Here is a 17782-nt window from a genome sequence, read left to right as displayed (position 1 = left end):
TTGTTAGTAATAAATTCAGTTAATATCCCCAATTCAACTCTGGTTTGCCTATGACAGTATTTGGTGAGTGATCTCTCTCCCAGACCTAACCTCAACCATGAACCTTTCATTATATTCTCTCCTGTCCAGTTGGGGAGGGGAACAACAGAGTGGCTTTGGTGGGTGCGCAGGGTTAACCCACTACAGTAACCTTGTCCTGTCACCACATGCTCTTGTAAAAAAGTCCCTCTCCTGCTTTCTTGTAAGCTCCCTTCAGCTACTGGAAGGCCATAATTAGGTCAGCCCAAAGCCTTCTCTTCTCCAGGCTGAACAATTCCAATTTTCTCAGTCTTTCCTCATAGGAGAGGTGCTCCATCCCTCTAATCTTCATGGTCATTCTCTGGACTCACTGCAGCAGGTCCATATCCTTCCTGTGCTGGGACCCCAGAGCTGGATGCAGCACTGCAGGTGGGGTCTCACCTGAGCAGAGCAGAGGGGCAGAATCCCCTCCCTCTCCCTGCTGCCCACGCTGCTCTGGGTGCAGCCCAGGACACACTTGGCTCTCTGGGCTGCCAGTGCCCATGGCTGCGTCATGTCCAGCCTCTCACCCAGCAGCACCCCCAAGTCCTTCTGGGCAGGGCTGCTCTCCATCTGCTCATCCCCAGCCTGGGTTGATACCTGGGGTTGTCCTGACCCAGGTGCAGCACCAGCACTCGGTCTTGTTAAAACTCATGAGAATCCCATGTGCCCACTTCTCATGCTTGCTTGTTCATCCCCCTGGAGGGCATCCCATCCTTCAGTTGTGGCAACCACACCACTCAGCTTGGTGTCATCTGCAAATGTGCTGAGGGTGCACTCAATGCCTCTGTCTGTGTCATTGATGAAGATATTAAATAACACTTGTCCCAAAACAGATCCCTGAGGGACACCACTTGTCACTGATGTCCATCAGGACTCTGAGCCATTGAGCACTACCCTCCGGATGTGACCATTCAACCAATTTCTAATCCATCTAACAGTCCACTCATTGAATCCATCTCTCTCCAACTTAGAGAGAATGATGTTAGGAGGGAGCCTGTCAAAGGCTTTACAGAAGTGCAGATAAATGACATCTGCAGCCCTTCCCCTGCCCACTGACAGAGTCATTCCATCACACAGAAGGTCACAGGGTTGGTCAGGCAGGACTTGCCCTGGGTGAAGCTGTCCTGGCTGTCTAGAACCACCTCCCTGCCCTCTGTGTGCCTTAGCACAGCTTCTGGAGGATCTGTTCCATGACCTTCCCAGGCACAGAGGTGAGGCTGACAGGGTGGTAGTTTCCATGGTCCTCCTTTCTACCCTTTATAGATGGGTTCAATATTTCCTTTTCCAGTAACTTGGGACTGCAAGGACTTTTCATGGAGTCATAGAGAGTGACTTGGCAATTAAAAACAGAAAGGCAGTGGAGTGTCCTCTGGAGATAGACAGATTACACTCATAAGCACACACAGACCATACAGATAAATTCAGATTCTTTTGGCTTGCTGAAGTCCCCTCAGGCCTCAGCAGAGCATAAAGTTCCTGAAAAAAAGAGACCAGAAAGTACCAGTTCTGTCATTCACACAGTCTAGATGAACGGTTCAGCCTGCAATAGCAGGCAAGTAGGGTATATGAACACATCCCTGGTGCTCCAGCCATGATCTTCTCAAACAGGTGGCTAAACAATTACAGCATAAAATTGCCTAGCTGTCATTTTGAAGGACTTCAGTCTTTATGCTGTAGCTAACTTTTCTATCAATAACTGCATACAAACCAAAGGACACAGGTCAGCTTTATAGCGATCACCCTTTAATCCCCAAATCTGCACTAAGCGATGACATGGGGCTCCTGTGGTTGAAACTATGAGCATCAGCTCTACCTTGTCTCAGGGACAAGAACATGCCTGTGTGAGTAGTGCCAGAGAGAGAACTAGCAGGGGTAGCTGGGAACACCAGCCCCACAATGAGCGATCAGAGCCATATAGCAAATGCCCAAAGTACACCGCTCCCTTCTTTTCAGGCAGCTCCACTGGGGATTTCTCTGTGCTGGCATTTGATCAACAAAAAGAGAGGGAAAGTGTTGCCTTCATTCAGTGCATTGTCTTTATGCCTCAAAATTGTGAAAATGTGTTTTCAGAGTAGCCCTTGAGCCTTCACACAATCCAATCCCAAGTAAAGGCACTAAAGCATAAGCAAGGGGGAAGTACAAGTAAGCCTAAGTAGAGGGAAGAGAAATCCACTGCTTACCTAGAAGCAATTCTAGCAAACAGAGCAAGCACAGCACCTTTTCAGGACCAGCCCCTCTTTTTAATGAAGCATTAACTAAGCAAATACAGTCAACACCAGCAGGAACCAAAGAGTGAGTCAGACAAATCATGTTAAGTATGCACCACTATTACACCATAATTCCAAGGTAAATCCTTACTGGTTTTGCTGGCCAAAATGGATCAAAATGACCTAAAACTGCTTCAAATATTTGCTGTGGAAAATTAGGGCCCTTTATAATATAGACCTTATTGCTGTTCCAACTAAGACTATGCTCAGAACTAAAATGTATTTTGACAGATAGTAAAACAAAGGATTCCAGGAGCACCTATAACACAGACAAAGGCTGAACATTGGACTCAACTTTAGAAAACAAGTCTACATGGGAAAAACAAGGCTGTCAAAACTTCCTGGGACAGAAAGGAGGCTGAGGTCAGAGCTACAGCACTGAATGAACTGATGTGACAGGATAGCAACAAATGGTCAGCTTAAGTACACTTCCATCTACTGACAGATGATGCTTTTGATTTCCAAGAGAAAAATATACAAATAAACCTTTCATTACTACAAGCATCAACACCTACCAAGGAGAAAAAAAGATAAGGGCATAATTTCTAACTCATCCCAGTATCAAAATCCCATTCACATGTCTCTTTCATCCAGACCATATATTAACTAAAAGTAATGTATCTCAAAAAAAAAAAGAAACTATGACAGAAAAATTCTTAAAGTTGTAGGCGAGGAATCACTGTTCACAATGACCTATTTGCAGTGGAACAAGCAAAAAGATAACAGTGAGTTTTTAATACAGAAAATACTGCTCTTTAATAGTTTTTATTCCTTCAAATCAGAAAATAACTGCAAATCTCCGAAGTTCAGGTTTCTATTTAGGCCCTTCTTCTAATAAACACGAAAGTGAAATAAAAATCTTTTTAGATTTTCATTTCTAGGGAGCTGTATTAACATCACACTGGGCACTTCCTAAAGTACTTCAAATGCGTACTTTAGAAGAGTGATTAGGGACTACTTAGTGAATTAATAAGGTCATTCTGTGTTACTCCTTAGTGAAAGACGACTTCAAGTTAATGAGGTTACTCTACAACCCACACTACCACTCTTGCTAATTACTTTAAGTCTTGCAGCTCTCAGTATCCACCCAACTTCATTCCTGTACTCCCAGGAGAAGAGCTGCTGTTACTTACTATCTTCCAAGTTTTCCACCCACCATGTTTCAAAGATCTTGCTGAAAGACAGGTTTGTCCAAAATAGGTAATATTCCATATCAATATTTCCCATTTATATTCTGATCTATTAAGATTAGGGCACTAGAGCATTCTCTGTTCCCTGCACTGACATTAGGAAGTTAACCACATTTAAAAGTGCTGATTCTGTATAATTTATATTTAAATAAATACATTTATACTTTCAGTGTTAAAAGGAGTTATTAGGTTGTAAACAGCATAATACATAAATTCTTTAATATGTGTTCTTTCTCTGCAAAAAATTTACCTAATCTAAAAACTTTTTCTAAATATCATAATCATCTTGATGTCAAGAAAGTCTAAGAAAATTTGTCAGTATAATTATATTACTACAGCATTTACAGCACTATAATCAGCATAACTCCATATGCTGACACACTTCTGAACCTTTACACATACACCCACCTCTTTAGGAACAGAAATATCCATACGGATACAAAATTCTTAAATAGCTACAGCAGTAAGCTCCTGCCAGTACTAATCCCTAAACTCTAATGAAGTGACTCAGCTGATTTTACAGTTTGCCAATGTAAAAAGATACCAAGGAAGTAAAAATAGGCACTGTAAACTCAATTTTGTAACTACATTTCATATTTTAATGCACTTAAAATCTTTAGCTAAAACAAACAATAATGGTGAAGACTACACTACTGCTGTGCTTAAAAAAACCCGAAAGAAGGAAAAAAGACCAGTTCAGTTAATCCCCCAAACAGTTAACAACTACTGCTAGCATGAGGGTGTGTTACTCAATTCCAAAGTAACCGCTGGATTCAGCTGGATTCAGTTGATGGGGAGCCCCTGGCATGTGACAAAGCCTTCAGCGAAGCCGCCCTGTCCAAGACATGTGACTTGTGGCAGAAAACCAAGCTCAGCTGCCTGCTAGCAATAGCTGCATCTTTAACGCATTCCATCTGCTGAGACCAGTTAAAAGTGGGAAATAAGGAATTGTATGTGTCTACACTCCTTAATATATAATAATTTTAAATATAAACTAAAGTACTGAAGTTAAATCTCATTAGTAACAGTTTTTGAGGGAAAATACACCAGATAAACATTTACAACAACGTCACACAATTCAAACTTTTAAGAACATCCTGCACAACTGATTTTTCTTAAAGCAAAAGTAGTTTCAACTCATTTTTGATTAATGATTGTTTTTCCTTTCTGTAGTTCTTTCTACAGGAAGAGATCTCAGACTTTCCCTCATTGTTTCTTTCGCCAAAAGGCTGGTTTTTTTCCAGATATGAACCAAAACCAACACAGAGTAATCAAGACCATCCACAAAAGAACCCACACACCTGCACTGCCTGTATGTATTCTTCTGCATTCATTACCAGAACATATTTTGCACTGCTTTCATATAATACTGTTATAATACAAATAAAATCCAGAAAACATCTACTCATGTATAAAACTTTAGACATACCATACTATATTTTAAAGGTACAAAGAAAAAGCAACTAAAAATAAACTGGCAATTTAGGAACTTTTACCAGAATTATAAAACATTAAAACTTGCACAATTCTGAATCTCTACTTCTGATTGCAATCAGAGCTCAGGCCAATAAAATTAAGCTGGAGAATTAACAATTCCCTCCTGTCTCCATTCCAGGAGAAATTCCATTTTATTAGAAATTAAAAGAAATTAATTTAGAATTCGAATTTGACATTTAAAAACACTTTCAAACTTTCTTTTAGCTAAATAAATGACAGAGCTGAACCCTCTTCCGAGAGTTCATTATTAGGCAGGAAGACAATTAGTATTAGACATTTAGTATTCAACTACACATTCAATAAATATCAGTTGTGTAAAAAGAAAAATAAGAAAAATCCATATGAGGAAACAGTTTCCACAGGATAGGTATTTCTGTATTTCTAAATAAATTGCCATTTCGTTTATTCCTGAATTTATAAAGGATGTGCTAGGCTGCCTTTTGCATTTTTCAGCATCTTATAAAAGCTGTGCCATACTTCAGGGTAGTGATTCCACATGTTTGTTCTCCAGTCTCCACCATTTTGTAAATATTTTACAGAAACTTAGTCCACAATAGCTGAATAAATTAAAGAATGTGAAACTGCAGGTCATCCTGCCTATGATTTCCACTAGTAGTAACCTCAATTGTGCAAAAAAGGTAATGCTTTGAGTATGCATTACATCTGTCAACATTTCAAAGGAAATTAACAATTAAAACAAAAAGTGTGCTTTTGTATGTGTGCCTAAACATGCACATCTCCTCATTAGCTTCTACTGGATTCCTAGGTGCCCAAAAAAAGAACTGACTTGCACAAGAAAACTTCCACTTCCCTATTAGCAATCTACTTAACATCTGTGCTATCTATACCTCTTCTTAAGAGGCCAGTATTAAAATCACTTGACCAGTAGTCATGCAAGAAAGGAAGCCTGTGATTTGAAATTCCTGTAACATCTCTTTTATTGATCTCATCCAATCTATTAGGAGCTGACACTTTCAAAAGGTAATTAGCCTGCTGCCTTAACATTCTACACCCAACTTTTGCATAGTACTTGCAAGAATCACTTCAGTTTTATCTCACACACAAAATTCTGAACAAAACAAAGGATACTACTAGAAAAAATTTTTTTAAATGCCACACTAGTAAATAGTGACAATGTGATGAGTTGTCTGGACTACCCAGAGGCACGGGCTCATTTAAACAAAATGTGCTTTAACACGCGCAGATGTCAAGTTACGGATCTTAGTCTAGGTAATACATTGAGCCATACCTAAGCAGCAAGCACTCACATCCTTGAAAGCAACTCTGAAGACAGATAACTAAAGCCACACTTACTGTACAAAGTTTTGGAAACATCTGACTACACTTGGCATGTTTAACTGTTAACAGTAAGTTAAAGGCACTAGTATAAACAGCATGGATGAAGGCAACACTGGAAAGTATTTTTGAAGAACTTGTAACCTAAAGAACTAGAGAAGGGGAGGAAGATCAAGAGCTGATGAAATCTTTTGTGTGCAGGTACATTCACAGTAAGAACACTGCTGGCTTTTAATCTAAATAGGAAAAGGCAAACTGACTTCTGTCTCCAGAATGCGTAAGTCTGGCCAATTCATATGGAAAAGAGCAAGCAAATTTCAACAACAAAGACAGCTTAGGCAGCAGACTTAATAGCAAAAGAAAGGCTAAAACTTCGGTAGGATGCCCTCTCAGAAGCATTAGCTACACATTACGCTTGTATCAAACAAGATGCTCAATCCAGTAATAACCACATAAAATATAAGGACCAGGACAGAAGAGAGGACATCAATTCAGACTTAATCTTCCCTTCTGGCCTTTGCAACCATTAAGATTCTCAAAATAACTAGACAAGGTTAATTAATCTCCACAATACCAGTGATAGTGAGGCCATTAATTCCCATTTTACAAAGAGCAACCAGAAAGACATTAGTATTATAAAATTCTTGTAACTGAAAAAGAGAAAAAACCAAAAGCAACAACAACAAAACAGCCTTAAAAATCAGGAATAATTCTAAATATTACGTTGTAACAAGACTGCTCCCTGAAAAATACAGAGCACACCCCTACTTCCATCTCAGAAAACCACACTATAGGATGCTGAAGATCCCGCTATATTGGAGGCCACAGAGTAATTTACTCCAGTGCTGGTATTTCACTGGTGCCATACCCCTCTGCCTTCATTAAAGGAAAAAAAGCTTGGTAGGAATCATATGAGACTTGCCATTATAAAGGTTACAAAATTTCATTTGGGAGAGATGTCTGCATTAGTCCAAACACTAAGAACATATACTCTGCATGGTTTAAAATAATGAAAGCCTATTGCTGACATCAATACTTATTCTGATTTACTCATTGCTGCACTCCAGCACAAAAGCATAACAATGGTCTGGCTTTATTTTTTCCTTAAAATAACAAAATGAGCAAATCTGTAGGACATAAAATGAGAAAACACCTTGGTACCAACAGAGCTGCTCTCTCAGCCTGTTAGTTCTTCCACAGTTGTCAGACCTGTTAAAGGGCACTTTACTGTCTGAATTACAAAGATGTTTTTACAGGCAGCCCAGATTGCAAGTATATTCCTGAAAACCAGCAGTTTGGATTCCTATACCTATCTCTAAAAGAAGTATTGTTTTTCTCTATATATCTAACTTTGATTTTCTGGAGTTTTACAACCCTGATAAAGACAGGAGAACGTAGTTTTAAGCAATCAGGTGGCGGTAAAGCTAAACTGTTTCACATTAACAGTCTCACATCAACAGTCTTCGTTCACTAGGATTTCCTCTTCTTAGCAAATACAAGGTACGTTTTCCCTAGTGAATAGATACTTTGGAAAGAACAAGGTTTAGTGTGAATTAAAGTAAACATATTTGATTTAAAAAATAAACTGAAAGTATTTTTATTTTACACATTAGAACCCTAAAATATGATCCTTTGTATAATTTGCTTTTATTTGTCAAATGAGCTGGTAACTCCCGGTAATTTTTTGCTTACCAAATCTGCTCATGCTAAATATACAGAGGTGACTTACAGAGCAGCCAAAGAGGAAGATATGTTTTCTCTTTCTGAGCATTAATAAGGCCTATTTCATCTGCTGTGTAAAAAATATTTTAAGCAGGTCTTACTTTGTTATACTAGTGGCTTTTTCTACAACTTCTCATTGTAATTAATTGCTAAGTACTTTTACACTGACAGACAGCAACAGAAAGCCCAACCAGAAGAGTTCTAATTTTATTTCACCAAAAAAAGTGAGGTGAGAAAGTAATAAATTGAAACAACTATGTAGAAAAGGGTTACATTAATAATGTGAGATTGTAACTAAGAGCCTCTACATACATTTAAACCATTACAGGTAATTTAAAAGACCAAAAAAAAGTCCATCATTTCAATTCAGTTTATATTAAATGCATTCTTTAAACTTCTGTTCAAGTGGATTTAATACCACACAGTTTAACGACAATTTGGGATTAACACTTATAATCACAACGGTTTTGCTGCTTTACTCCATCTCAACTACTTAACAGAAGCTACTGGCTTTTGCTGGTGGTAAAATGTTAGCCATTCTTCATGCAAAGTGACTCTCAAAGTCACAGACTTCATGCAGTGTCTGTGACTCATTATCACCAGAAGATGAATATGCCACTGATTTTTGTAATGTTAACATATGAGTAACTTCCAAAATAATTTAATTGGATGTAATACGTAAATCTGGGAAAACATAAAGAAACATCAATTTGGCAGCACTACCTGTTAATCAGCTGCATACCCCAAAATCTGCTGTGATGCTGCTAGAACTCCACAAGAATATGAAATACACCACCCTGCACATGTGCCTGCTTCCAGTTTTGAGCTGTCTGAAACACTAGTTTCAATATCCATTACTCTTGTACAAAGGTAAATTATTAGCTTTATCACTAGCTATATCATTTCCTTCAGAGCACGTTTGCGAAGTAACCCTGTTTCTCTACTGAAAAAATGAAGTACAAGATTCTGAATCCAACATTTCAATACTTTTTTTTCCCTCCAACTTTGTGCTTTCTTTGCTAAGTAAGATTGTATATTCCCCTTAACTCCTTAAGAAAGCAGTATGGAAACTGTGTTGTGGTTTTAGAGATGGTGCACAGCGCTCATGTCAATATTTTTAATGTGGTCTTGTTTCACAGCTTTGCCAGTCCTCACCATATGCAGCTTTTAATCACCAGACGTACTTCACTAAAATGATGAGCTTTTTCTTAGCTTACATCACAAAAGCAAATAATTTCTTATGTAAAAGTGGACTAATACTTAATATTTAAAGTCACTCTAACTACGCTCTGAAAAACACCCCATTTAATTCTCCAAGAAACTGTTTTAAAAGTCCATGTCACAGTTGTTGAGTTTCATAAATGAAAAATTTTCTTTAAAGCTTTGTCAACATATAACGAATAGCAATAAACAATTACAAGACCTTCAAATAACATGCGCACAGCATCCAAAAACTTGGAAATGCTTTCTTAGTAGACCAAAAAAAAAAATTTGTGAAGTCTAGAGGCTGGTTTTCTTACCAACAGAAAAATACATCTATGTTCTAGATCAGGCATGCACTGAAAATAGTTCCTGTAAAGTGGGGGTTTAGCAGCCCTTCTGTCACACAGTAGATCTCCTATTTCAGCAAACAATAATTCCATTAAAAAACAAGCTGAAAAGGAACTGTAAAATATTACCCACAATTACTTTAGTTACCCTCCGCACATGACCATTTTGACTATTTGAACTGCCACTTGCAAAGATTTTAAAAATACTTTTCAAGATATCATCTATTTCTTATAGAGTTCCAAAATAAATAAAGTCACCTTGAAATGCAGGCACCCATAAGCACCCAAGACAATCATTGAGAATTTCTCCACTGAAGACTGTATACCTTTCTCTGTTTCTCCCATACTTCCAGTTATGCAGTTCCACCTCCAGTGCTCATCAGAGACCTCTCTACATGCTGTAACTCACTGTAACAGCAGAAAACTAACAAACTTCTTCAGCCGGTTTAAAGAGCAGCTTGCACTTCCAGGGAATTAGAGGAGTCCAGTAAGCCCTGACAGTGGCAGGAACACGAGTATGGTTGGGAGGAGTAAAAACGGTGGGTGATAAATGGGAAGAAGGTAACGAGCTACCATGTCAGCTCACCAAATACCATGGTACCAGATCATACACTTCAGTATATTCGCAGAGCCAATAAAAAGTAGCGGTTTTAACATTATTGCAAAATCACTTCAACAGGCAGAGAACTTTGGTAACTTCTTCCCCTATTTACACTTCATTCTCTTCTATTTGAGGAAAACTTACAAGAGGAAAAGAAATAGAGAACTTAGACCAGTAAAATTAAACTATACCAAGATTCAAAAGAAAAATTAAAAGGCCAAATGGCATTTTAAATATTTTTTCTTTCAGACAAATAATTTTAAAACCCCAACAGTGCAGTAACAGAGCATTCACTATGTACACTTTAAGGAAAAAAAAAGGCATTTGGACTATTTAATTAATTGATATTGAAATAAAAGTCTGTTCTAAATAAGATGCCTAAAACCCACACCTGGTTTATATTTTTAAAAGTTGACATTTCATTTCTGACTCTCAAATACCCAGAAGATAGCAGAATATCCTGAAGCAGGGAGTTCACCCAGATTCATCAGAAAAATTAATTCTTAACTACCAGGTTTTTTTTCTACAATGGTGAATTCTGAGGCTCGCTCCACCAGTATCAGTAGCATGAGGACAGACAGGGAAGTCGGATGGATCTCCCTACAGTAAGGCTCTTCAAGTCAAAATTTTACCTGTAAGCTCACCAAGGCAAAGAACAGGCAACTTCAAATTCTAAAGCACTGTACAAAATTGTGCTCAATGCTCTGCAACTACTACAAATTCAAATTTTAGAGATGTATTAATTTTACTTTTCCTGCAATAAATGCAGTCATGGGAACCGCTTCTAAGAGCTAAGTCTGAAAACGTTTCCTTCAGAGCTACAAAACTAAAGTGTAACAGACCTCTACCTTCTCAAGTGCTTCCAAATCCACACTCCTAAAAAGCAGGATGTATCTGAAACACACTAGCCATATTTTATCATGAAAAGTGACAGCAATGAAAAAAAACACGGAAAGGAAGAGAGGCAAGAGCATGAAAATCAGAAGTGAAGAAACCAACGAAAAAAGTAAAAGTCGTGATTGTTTACACTTTTGCTACCTCTTCCAGACTAGTGGTGGGCTCTCACAGAAAGTAGTGTAACAGAAGCAACACTCAAGTAACAGAAGTGATTACATCAGCATTTCGTGCAGTGAAAAATATGAAAAGGATTGAGTGCAGGAACTGTGCTATATGATGTGTACAAATGCAGTTGAGAAGGAGGGTGGCATGAACAGCAACATGCTCCAAAGAAGGGGCAAAATATTTGTGTGAACAGTTTTTGTTTGTGATTTTTGCTTGGATTTACAGAACTCAAAACAAGCTACTATATCCCTTGATAAAAGTATTGTGAGAGTATGGATACTTAAATATATCTAGGTGGTCATTATAATCCTAGCACAAAGAAAGTTTTTCTCTACCACAAAAAGCCAAACCAAAACCAAACCACACACACAAAACCTAACAAAACCAAAACAGACAAAACAGCCCCCAACAACAAAAGCCCCCTCCCCCAGATCCACACCATTTAATTTAAAGAAATGTATTAAGAGTTGCAATCAGCTCCTCTGTCAGAACAGGCACTGTGTATCACCCAAACACCACCACACTTTTAATCAGACAAGGGTACTTCACGTGACATTAACAGAAACACTTGATTTCAGTGATCTAAACAGAAGTTCTGTTTGTAAAATGTTTTTGAGGCTGAAAGTTTCTAGGAATGTTAAATATTATAGTCAGCGACAGAAAGGGGAAAATAACATTCCATAAATGAAAGCCAAAACTACTTACGTTTCAAAACAGCGATCCACATTGTCTGACATCAGAAGTAGCATGCAGAGCTGTTCCAGTGCTATTAGCTGCATATCCCTTTCATCCCCCTGCCCCATCTGCAGCCATTCCAGCAACGTGTCTGGATCCACATCTGCCATGGTTTTTTATAAAAAAAAAGCCGCCTCCACTTCAATTAAAAAGTACCAAAAATATCCTTTAATTGTTGAAGCCAGACTAACTTCAGCACAATTAATTTCTCTCTTCAGTCAGCCTCACACTTCTGCAGTTTTCACCTGGCAAGAAAAAGTAAAAAAAGTAATCATCATCACAGTCTTGTCATTAAACTTTCCGTATTTGCTCCTCTCTAAAAAGTATAGCATATGTTTGGGCTGAAATTAGGGAAACTTTCACATATTTTATCAGCAAAGGGGTTTTTTTTCAAGCTTTATAAGCTAATGAGTTTGTTCTGTTTTGAGGATAACTCAAAATTAAAGCTAGAAAAATTGTGCTTAACCCTTTTGTGTATTCTTCAAGCTAGGAGAAAGAAAGTGATATCTTACCCATCCCCCTCCTTTAATATCACTTTATTATAAAGTGTTCAGCTTTATGAGAGATGGATTAACTCCTCATGAAAATATTCAAATACAGAAAGATAGTGAATTTCACATTTTAAATAGAAATCCTTAAAACAAAAAACTGAGATGTACAATTACAGACTTGCAGAATTTATGGAAACCTTTTATGAATCCTTCATCTTTTAAAACAGCATTCAAACGTAAGGAAAATAGGTTTTTTATGTCAAAGGATAAAAAAGAGAACCTAAGATTCACTTCCATTTTCAAGCGTTAGGGGTTTGTTGCATTATTTGGGGATTTTTTGGAAAAAAAACCATTTAATTCAAGGCTTTCCAAAAAATCTGGTGAATAATTCAAATAATTCACGTACATATAAGGAAAACAACATTATTTGCTGGCCCAATGCCATAGTTGGGCATGCTGAAGACCAAAAAAGTCCCTTTAAAATGTTAAGATATTTTTGACATATGTGCTTTCTTTTTGCTTTGCCTTTAACAAACAGTCAAATTCACCTCCCTTGCCCAAGAACACAGCAAACATGACTATTTTTGTATAAAAAGTAATGGGTTATAAACCAATCCCTCTAAATTAGACACACAAGAAAAAAAACCACTCTTTTAAAATACAGTTTATGGAAGAAGAATTAGTTTACGAAACTCATAGGTAAATATGAAATACTGGACAGTGTCCCCACAAACCGGGGGGAGGTGATGTGGGAGGGAGAAGCTTGATCTGGACAAAGTCTGCCTACTTGTTTACTTGCTGCTAATGAGTTAATAGTTAAAAAATAACTCCATCAAGGGCATGTCTACGAAAGAGAATCAGAAATTAGTATTATATGAAGGAACATACACCGAATCAGCAATGCTCTTTCAGAATAGCTTCGAATTCAAAGATGTGACAGAAGTATAACAGAGAGGATTTTTACATAATTTAGGGTCATAATATTACAGATCACTGAACTACTGCTTGCCAGTTATATATTTGATATTATCTTACTCTAAAAAGTAATTTAATATTAGTAAATTTATTTTCTGTATTTTAAACAATGCCTATGATTCTCCAAACTGTTTACAGACTACATTTCCTGCTCTGATCCTAAATAAAAATACTTTAAGCCAGTAAAAGTGGGATCGTATTATAAGTATTCTACCTCTCCTTAACACGACTAAATCGTTATTTCCGGGAGCGGGGAAACGGGTGATAGCGAGAGAAACAAGAAAATTAAGAGACAGTGAAAGTAGGGTAAGTTCGACGCAGGCACCTGCTGCTCTCACATCCCAGACGGGCTGTACAGGAACCACCGCGCAGAACACGGAGCGTGGCGAGGGGCCGGAACTCCCGGGAGAGCCGCACCAGAGCAGGGGCCAGGCCGCAGCCCAGCTCATCCCGCGCCGCCCGGGCCTGCTCGCACACACCAGGCGGGCCCCGGGCCCGCGCGGCGCTTTGGGCCCCTTCCCCACACGGCGCCGCCCGGGGCACGGGAGGCACCGCCTCCCCCTCCTCGCCGCCCCCGCACGGGGCACCCGGTGGCGTGAGGGGCTCCCCGGCAGCGCCGCCCCTCTCTGCCCCCGGCCCCTCGTACAGACTTTCCGGCCCCCGCCGCCTCCCCCCCGCCCACAGCTCCGGCCCGCTCCCTCCCGGCCCGACAGGCCCGGGCAGCGACGCTCGAGTTCCCGGCGAGCCGCAGGCCGCGCAGGGTGACCCGGCCTGGCTGCTCGGGAAAGGCGCCGTTTCCCAGCGCCGGCCGGAGAGGCCCCAGGCCACCCCCGCCACTCACCTCAGCCTCCCGCAGCCTCCTCGCCGGAGCCGAGCCCTACTCAGCGCCGCGCCGACACCGGGACAGCGGCGCGGCGGCGGCAACCCAAGCCCCGCGGCAGGCGGCGGCCAGCGGCATCCATGGCGCTCCGCCCGGTGCGGGGTGGGCGGGCGGGGCAGGAGACGCGCTCGGGGCGGAGCTGAGGCGGCCGAGCGGCCGCTGGGGGCGCTGCGGGAGCCTCCGCGGAGAAGGTGCCGCTCCCGCGGGCCCGCTCCGCCCCGCGCCGCCGCTGCGGAACTGGGAGAGAGGTCCCGGGGAGTCCCGGTCGCGGCCTGCCCGGCGAAGGGCCCTCGTCGGCTCGGATGGCCTTTCCCTGGATGCGTGGGGATTTTTTTTTTTTTTTATGGTTTACAGGTCATTTTATTTCTTGCCGTATTCTGATTATTTACTTCAATATAATGTCTTTACATTTACAGTGGGGCTTATACTTTTCAGGGACCACTCTTGAAAACACTTTGATCCCTCTCCAGCACCTCCATTAAGGGGGATCTGGTGAGCAGATTTAAATGTCGCAGTACTGGGAGGAGGTTTTAGGTTGCTCTTACCGAGTAGTGAGTTTGAAGTGCTGCAATTTTAAATGAAGGATCTTCAAAATCATTTCCTTGTCTGTAGGATGACATGTTTTGCAAAGGAATTTAAGCCTATTAATATAAGTACAGTAAATAAGATTATTGTACATTTGAATGTCACTCCTACCTACATCATAAACATTTCCTGTAATTAGGAGGCTAAAACTACACACTGAACCAAAAGGCAATTGCAGTCATGCTTGGTTAAAACTTGCCAAATGCCGACATTTTTATTGTTCAATATTATAATAACACCTCTAGAAAGTGTTGTCTTTCTTGGTGCAGGTTTTACTCAGAACACAAGAACAGTAGTTCTTTTGTCTCTGTGTCTGATTTCTAAGGCAGCTTAGCCTTCCTGTCTTACCGTATTACATCTCTGTTAACTGCAACTTGCTCCAACCCAGCCGAGATTTACATGTCCTTTGCCTGTGCTTGTCCTTCAGAGGTCAGGAAGACTTCTGATATGCATAAAGTTAAGGACACAAGGCAGTAGGAGGACTGAGTCTACAGTCTTTTCATTTAGAAACTTGGTCTTCTTTAACTTTTCATCAGTGCAGAAGCAGCAGAATTAGGCCAAACTTAGGACACCTGCATTTGCTAAGTGACCTCACTCTTGTTGCATGATGCTAGAACAGTTGCCTTTGCTTTTTTTGTGAAGAAAATAACGCTTGAGTGTGACTGACAATGCCTTTGGAAATTAGGCCACATAGGGTCAACCTAGATTGATCTTTGTCGAGTGTTATATTGAGCAATGACCACCATTTTTGCTGAGTATTTGCCTGAAAATTAAAAATTGGCTTTAAAAGAGAAAATGTCAACACAATTCGGTTAAAGCAATATTATTAGTTTCTTCTGAAGACCAAAAATAAGCCCCAATTTTTGATTGTAAAGACCAAAAACTTTGAAATCAAACAAGCATTTCACTCTTTTCACATAGAATGATGTTTCTGGTTCACGTGTCTGGAAAGATACATGGTTAGTTGTGGACAATATGAGGATATAAAATACAGATCAATTTAGGAACAAAATCAACACTTTAAATATTGTACTTGAAAAGAATATGAATCATGGATTTAAAGTACTATTAAGCAGGAATACAAAACTTAAAATACTGGAAATAGCTTTCAGTGCTGTACATAGTTATTTCAAAATGGAGAAACATAAATACTTCTATGTCCTGTTGCTTTTATTGCCCGATTTCATATACCCAATTTTTTTTTACTCAAAGAAGTATACTGGAATCAGGATCTTTTTTTCATTGTGATACATTTGCAATGTTTAAGGGTTTGCTAGTGATTTTTGTTCCTTGTTATGCAAGTTCTTCTCACTAGAACAAATCTGAAAAATAATGCTGACTAGATAATTTCTGCTTTATTGATTATATACTTCTTACAATATATATATGTTCATTAACTGATTAATACTTTTTTTCACTTCCTGTGCTGATGGGCATTCAAATTATTTTCAACACTCTCTTTTGTCAGAGTACTCCACTGAAGTACAACACAGCAAGTGATACCCCTGAAGTTACTGTTTCAGACTCCCTCTGTGTGCAGCACTGATACAGACTAGAACTGCCTCTTCAAAAGCGACTGCTCTTTAATGCTTACTAAGAAGGAAATCACTAGCAAGTAAGAGTGCACTTAGCAGATAAGAAAGACATCAGAATCACATTCATACAGAATTACTCAAATTCATTTGAATTTTCACACGAGTCAAGGTTTGTTCAGACCCCCAAATTTCCAGCCCATGTCTATCATTCTGTTAGTGCTGGGCCTAAGTCTTCTGAGGAAGAAGAGCTTTTATGTGGATTAGTGCAGCCAGACGAGGAAGGCAAGTGATGGCATAGACTGAAGTGACAAGAAAGGGAGCTTGGCTGTTGTAGTTGCTTTGAAGAAAACCACACTGACCATTGTGTGAAACTTGAAAAACAACTCCAGTTCCCCGTATTCGTGCAAGGTAAGTATTTTTCATTCAGTTAGAAAATTGCCTAAATGCTAACACTAGCTGGCACGCACTTCATGTATGACCTTGGCCTAATCCCTTAATCACTGCATGTCTCTGTTTCCTCCTTTACAAAATAAGGAGATAGTAATGCTGGAGTCAGAAATGTCTTAGCACTTATGGAACTGTGAGTTGCTGAGACATGTTACTATATTAAGTCTTAAATAATGCTATAAAACAGAATTCCTCTTTATGACTGCGCTTGAGCAGACCACATGTATAAGTGACTGACAATGCCTTTGGAAATTAGGCCACATAGGGTCAACCTAGATTGATCTTTGTCGAGTGTTATATTGAGCAATGACCACCATTTTTGCTGAGTATTTGCCTGAAAATTAAAAATTGGCTTTAAAAGAGAAAATGTCAGCACAATTACTAGAATAATGTCAGGGACACATGAACAACAGTGAAATATGCTACAAGGGTAGCAAGGATCAGGGATTGGGTTGCAGACACAGAGATATTCTGAGACATATTGTAAAGGACACCCCACTTGAGACAGTTTCTCAACAAGAAGACATTTCAGGTGTTCTCAAAAGGATTTAATTCTCTTTGAAAAGAAGTCACTTTTGGCTAGGATTCCACAAAATCTTCTCATGATGGGAAAAACCCCAAGTGTTTTTTCACTTATAGCTCAAAGAAGGATAATATTTAGTACTTCTTTTATATTATATTCATGTTGGTGTTTTCTATATGGTTTTAGCTGATAGCAGAAGGAATGTCATGGGCATTCTTAAAGTCACAAGTGTGATAGTAAGGATTGCAAGCTTCAGACTGAAATGATTGGGTTTTGTTACAGAAAACACAAAACTGACCAATAATCAAACTGAAATACACTTACAATTCAAACAAAACCAGAAGACTCAGGTTCCTTCATATTTTT

The 17782-nt window shown here is 39.5% G+C and overlaps 1 protein-coding gene across 9 annotated transcripts in view; it reads right to left on the bottom strand.

Moving 5' to 3' along the window:
- The window catches only part of HECTD1 (HECT domain E3 ubiquitin protein ligase 1), a 63372-nt gene extending 48955 nt beyond the window's left edge, over positions 1–14417 (bottom strand). For all 9 annotated transcript variants that reach the window (XM_048306105.1, XM_048306111.1, XM_048306112.1 and 6 more), the window contains exons 1-2: positions 14288–14417; positions 11951–12225 (exon numbers count right to left, since the gene is read on the bottom strand). In XM_048306105.1, coding sequence (XP_048162062.1) covers positions 11951–12090 — 140 coding nt within the window. In that variant the 5' untranslated portion in view covers positions 12091–12225; positions 14288–14417. The remainder of the gene's footprint in view (positions 1–11950; positions 12226–14287) is intronic.
- Between the last annotated feature and the right edge of the window lie 3365 nt (positions 14418–17782).

This window comes from Corvus hawaiiensis, chromosome 6 (assembly GCF_020740725.1).
Source record: "Corvus hawaiiensis isolate bCorHaw1 chromosome 6, bCorHaw1.pri.cur, whole genome shotgun sequence".
Taxonomy (NCBI): domain Eukaryota; kingdom Metazoa; phylum Chordata; class Aves; order Passeriformes; family Corvidae; genus Corvus; species Corvus hawaiiensis.
Note: the sequence above shows the minus strand (reverse complement) of the source record. Positions and strands in the feature narration are given on the sequence as shown.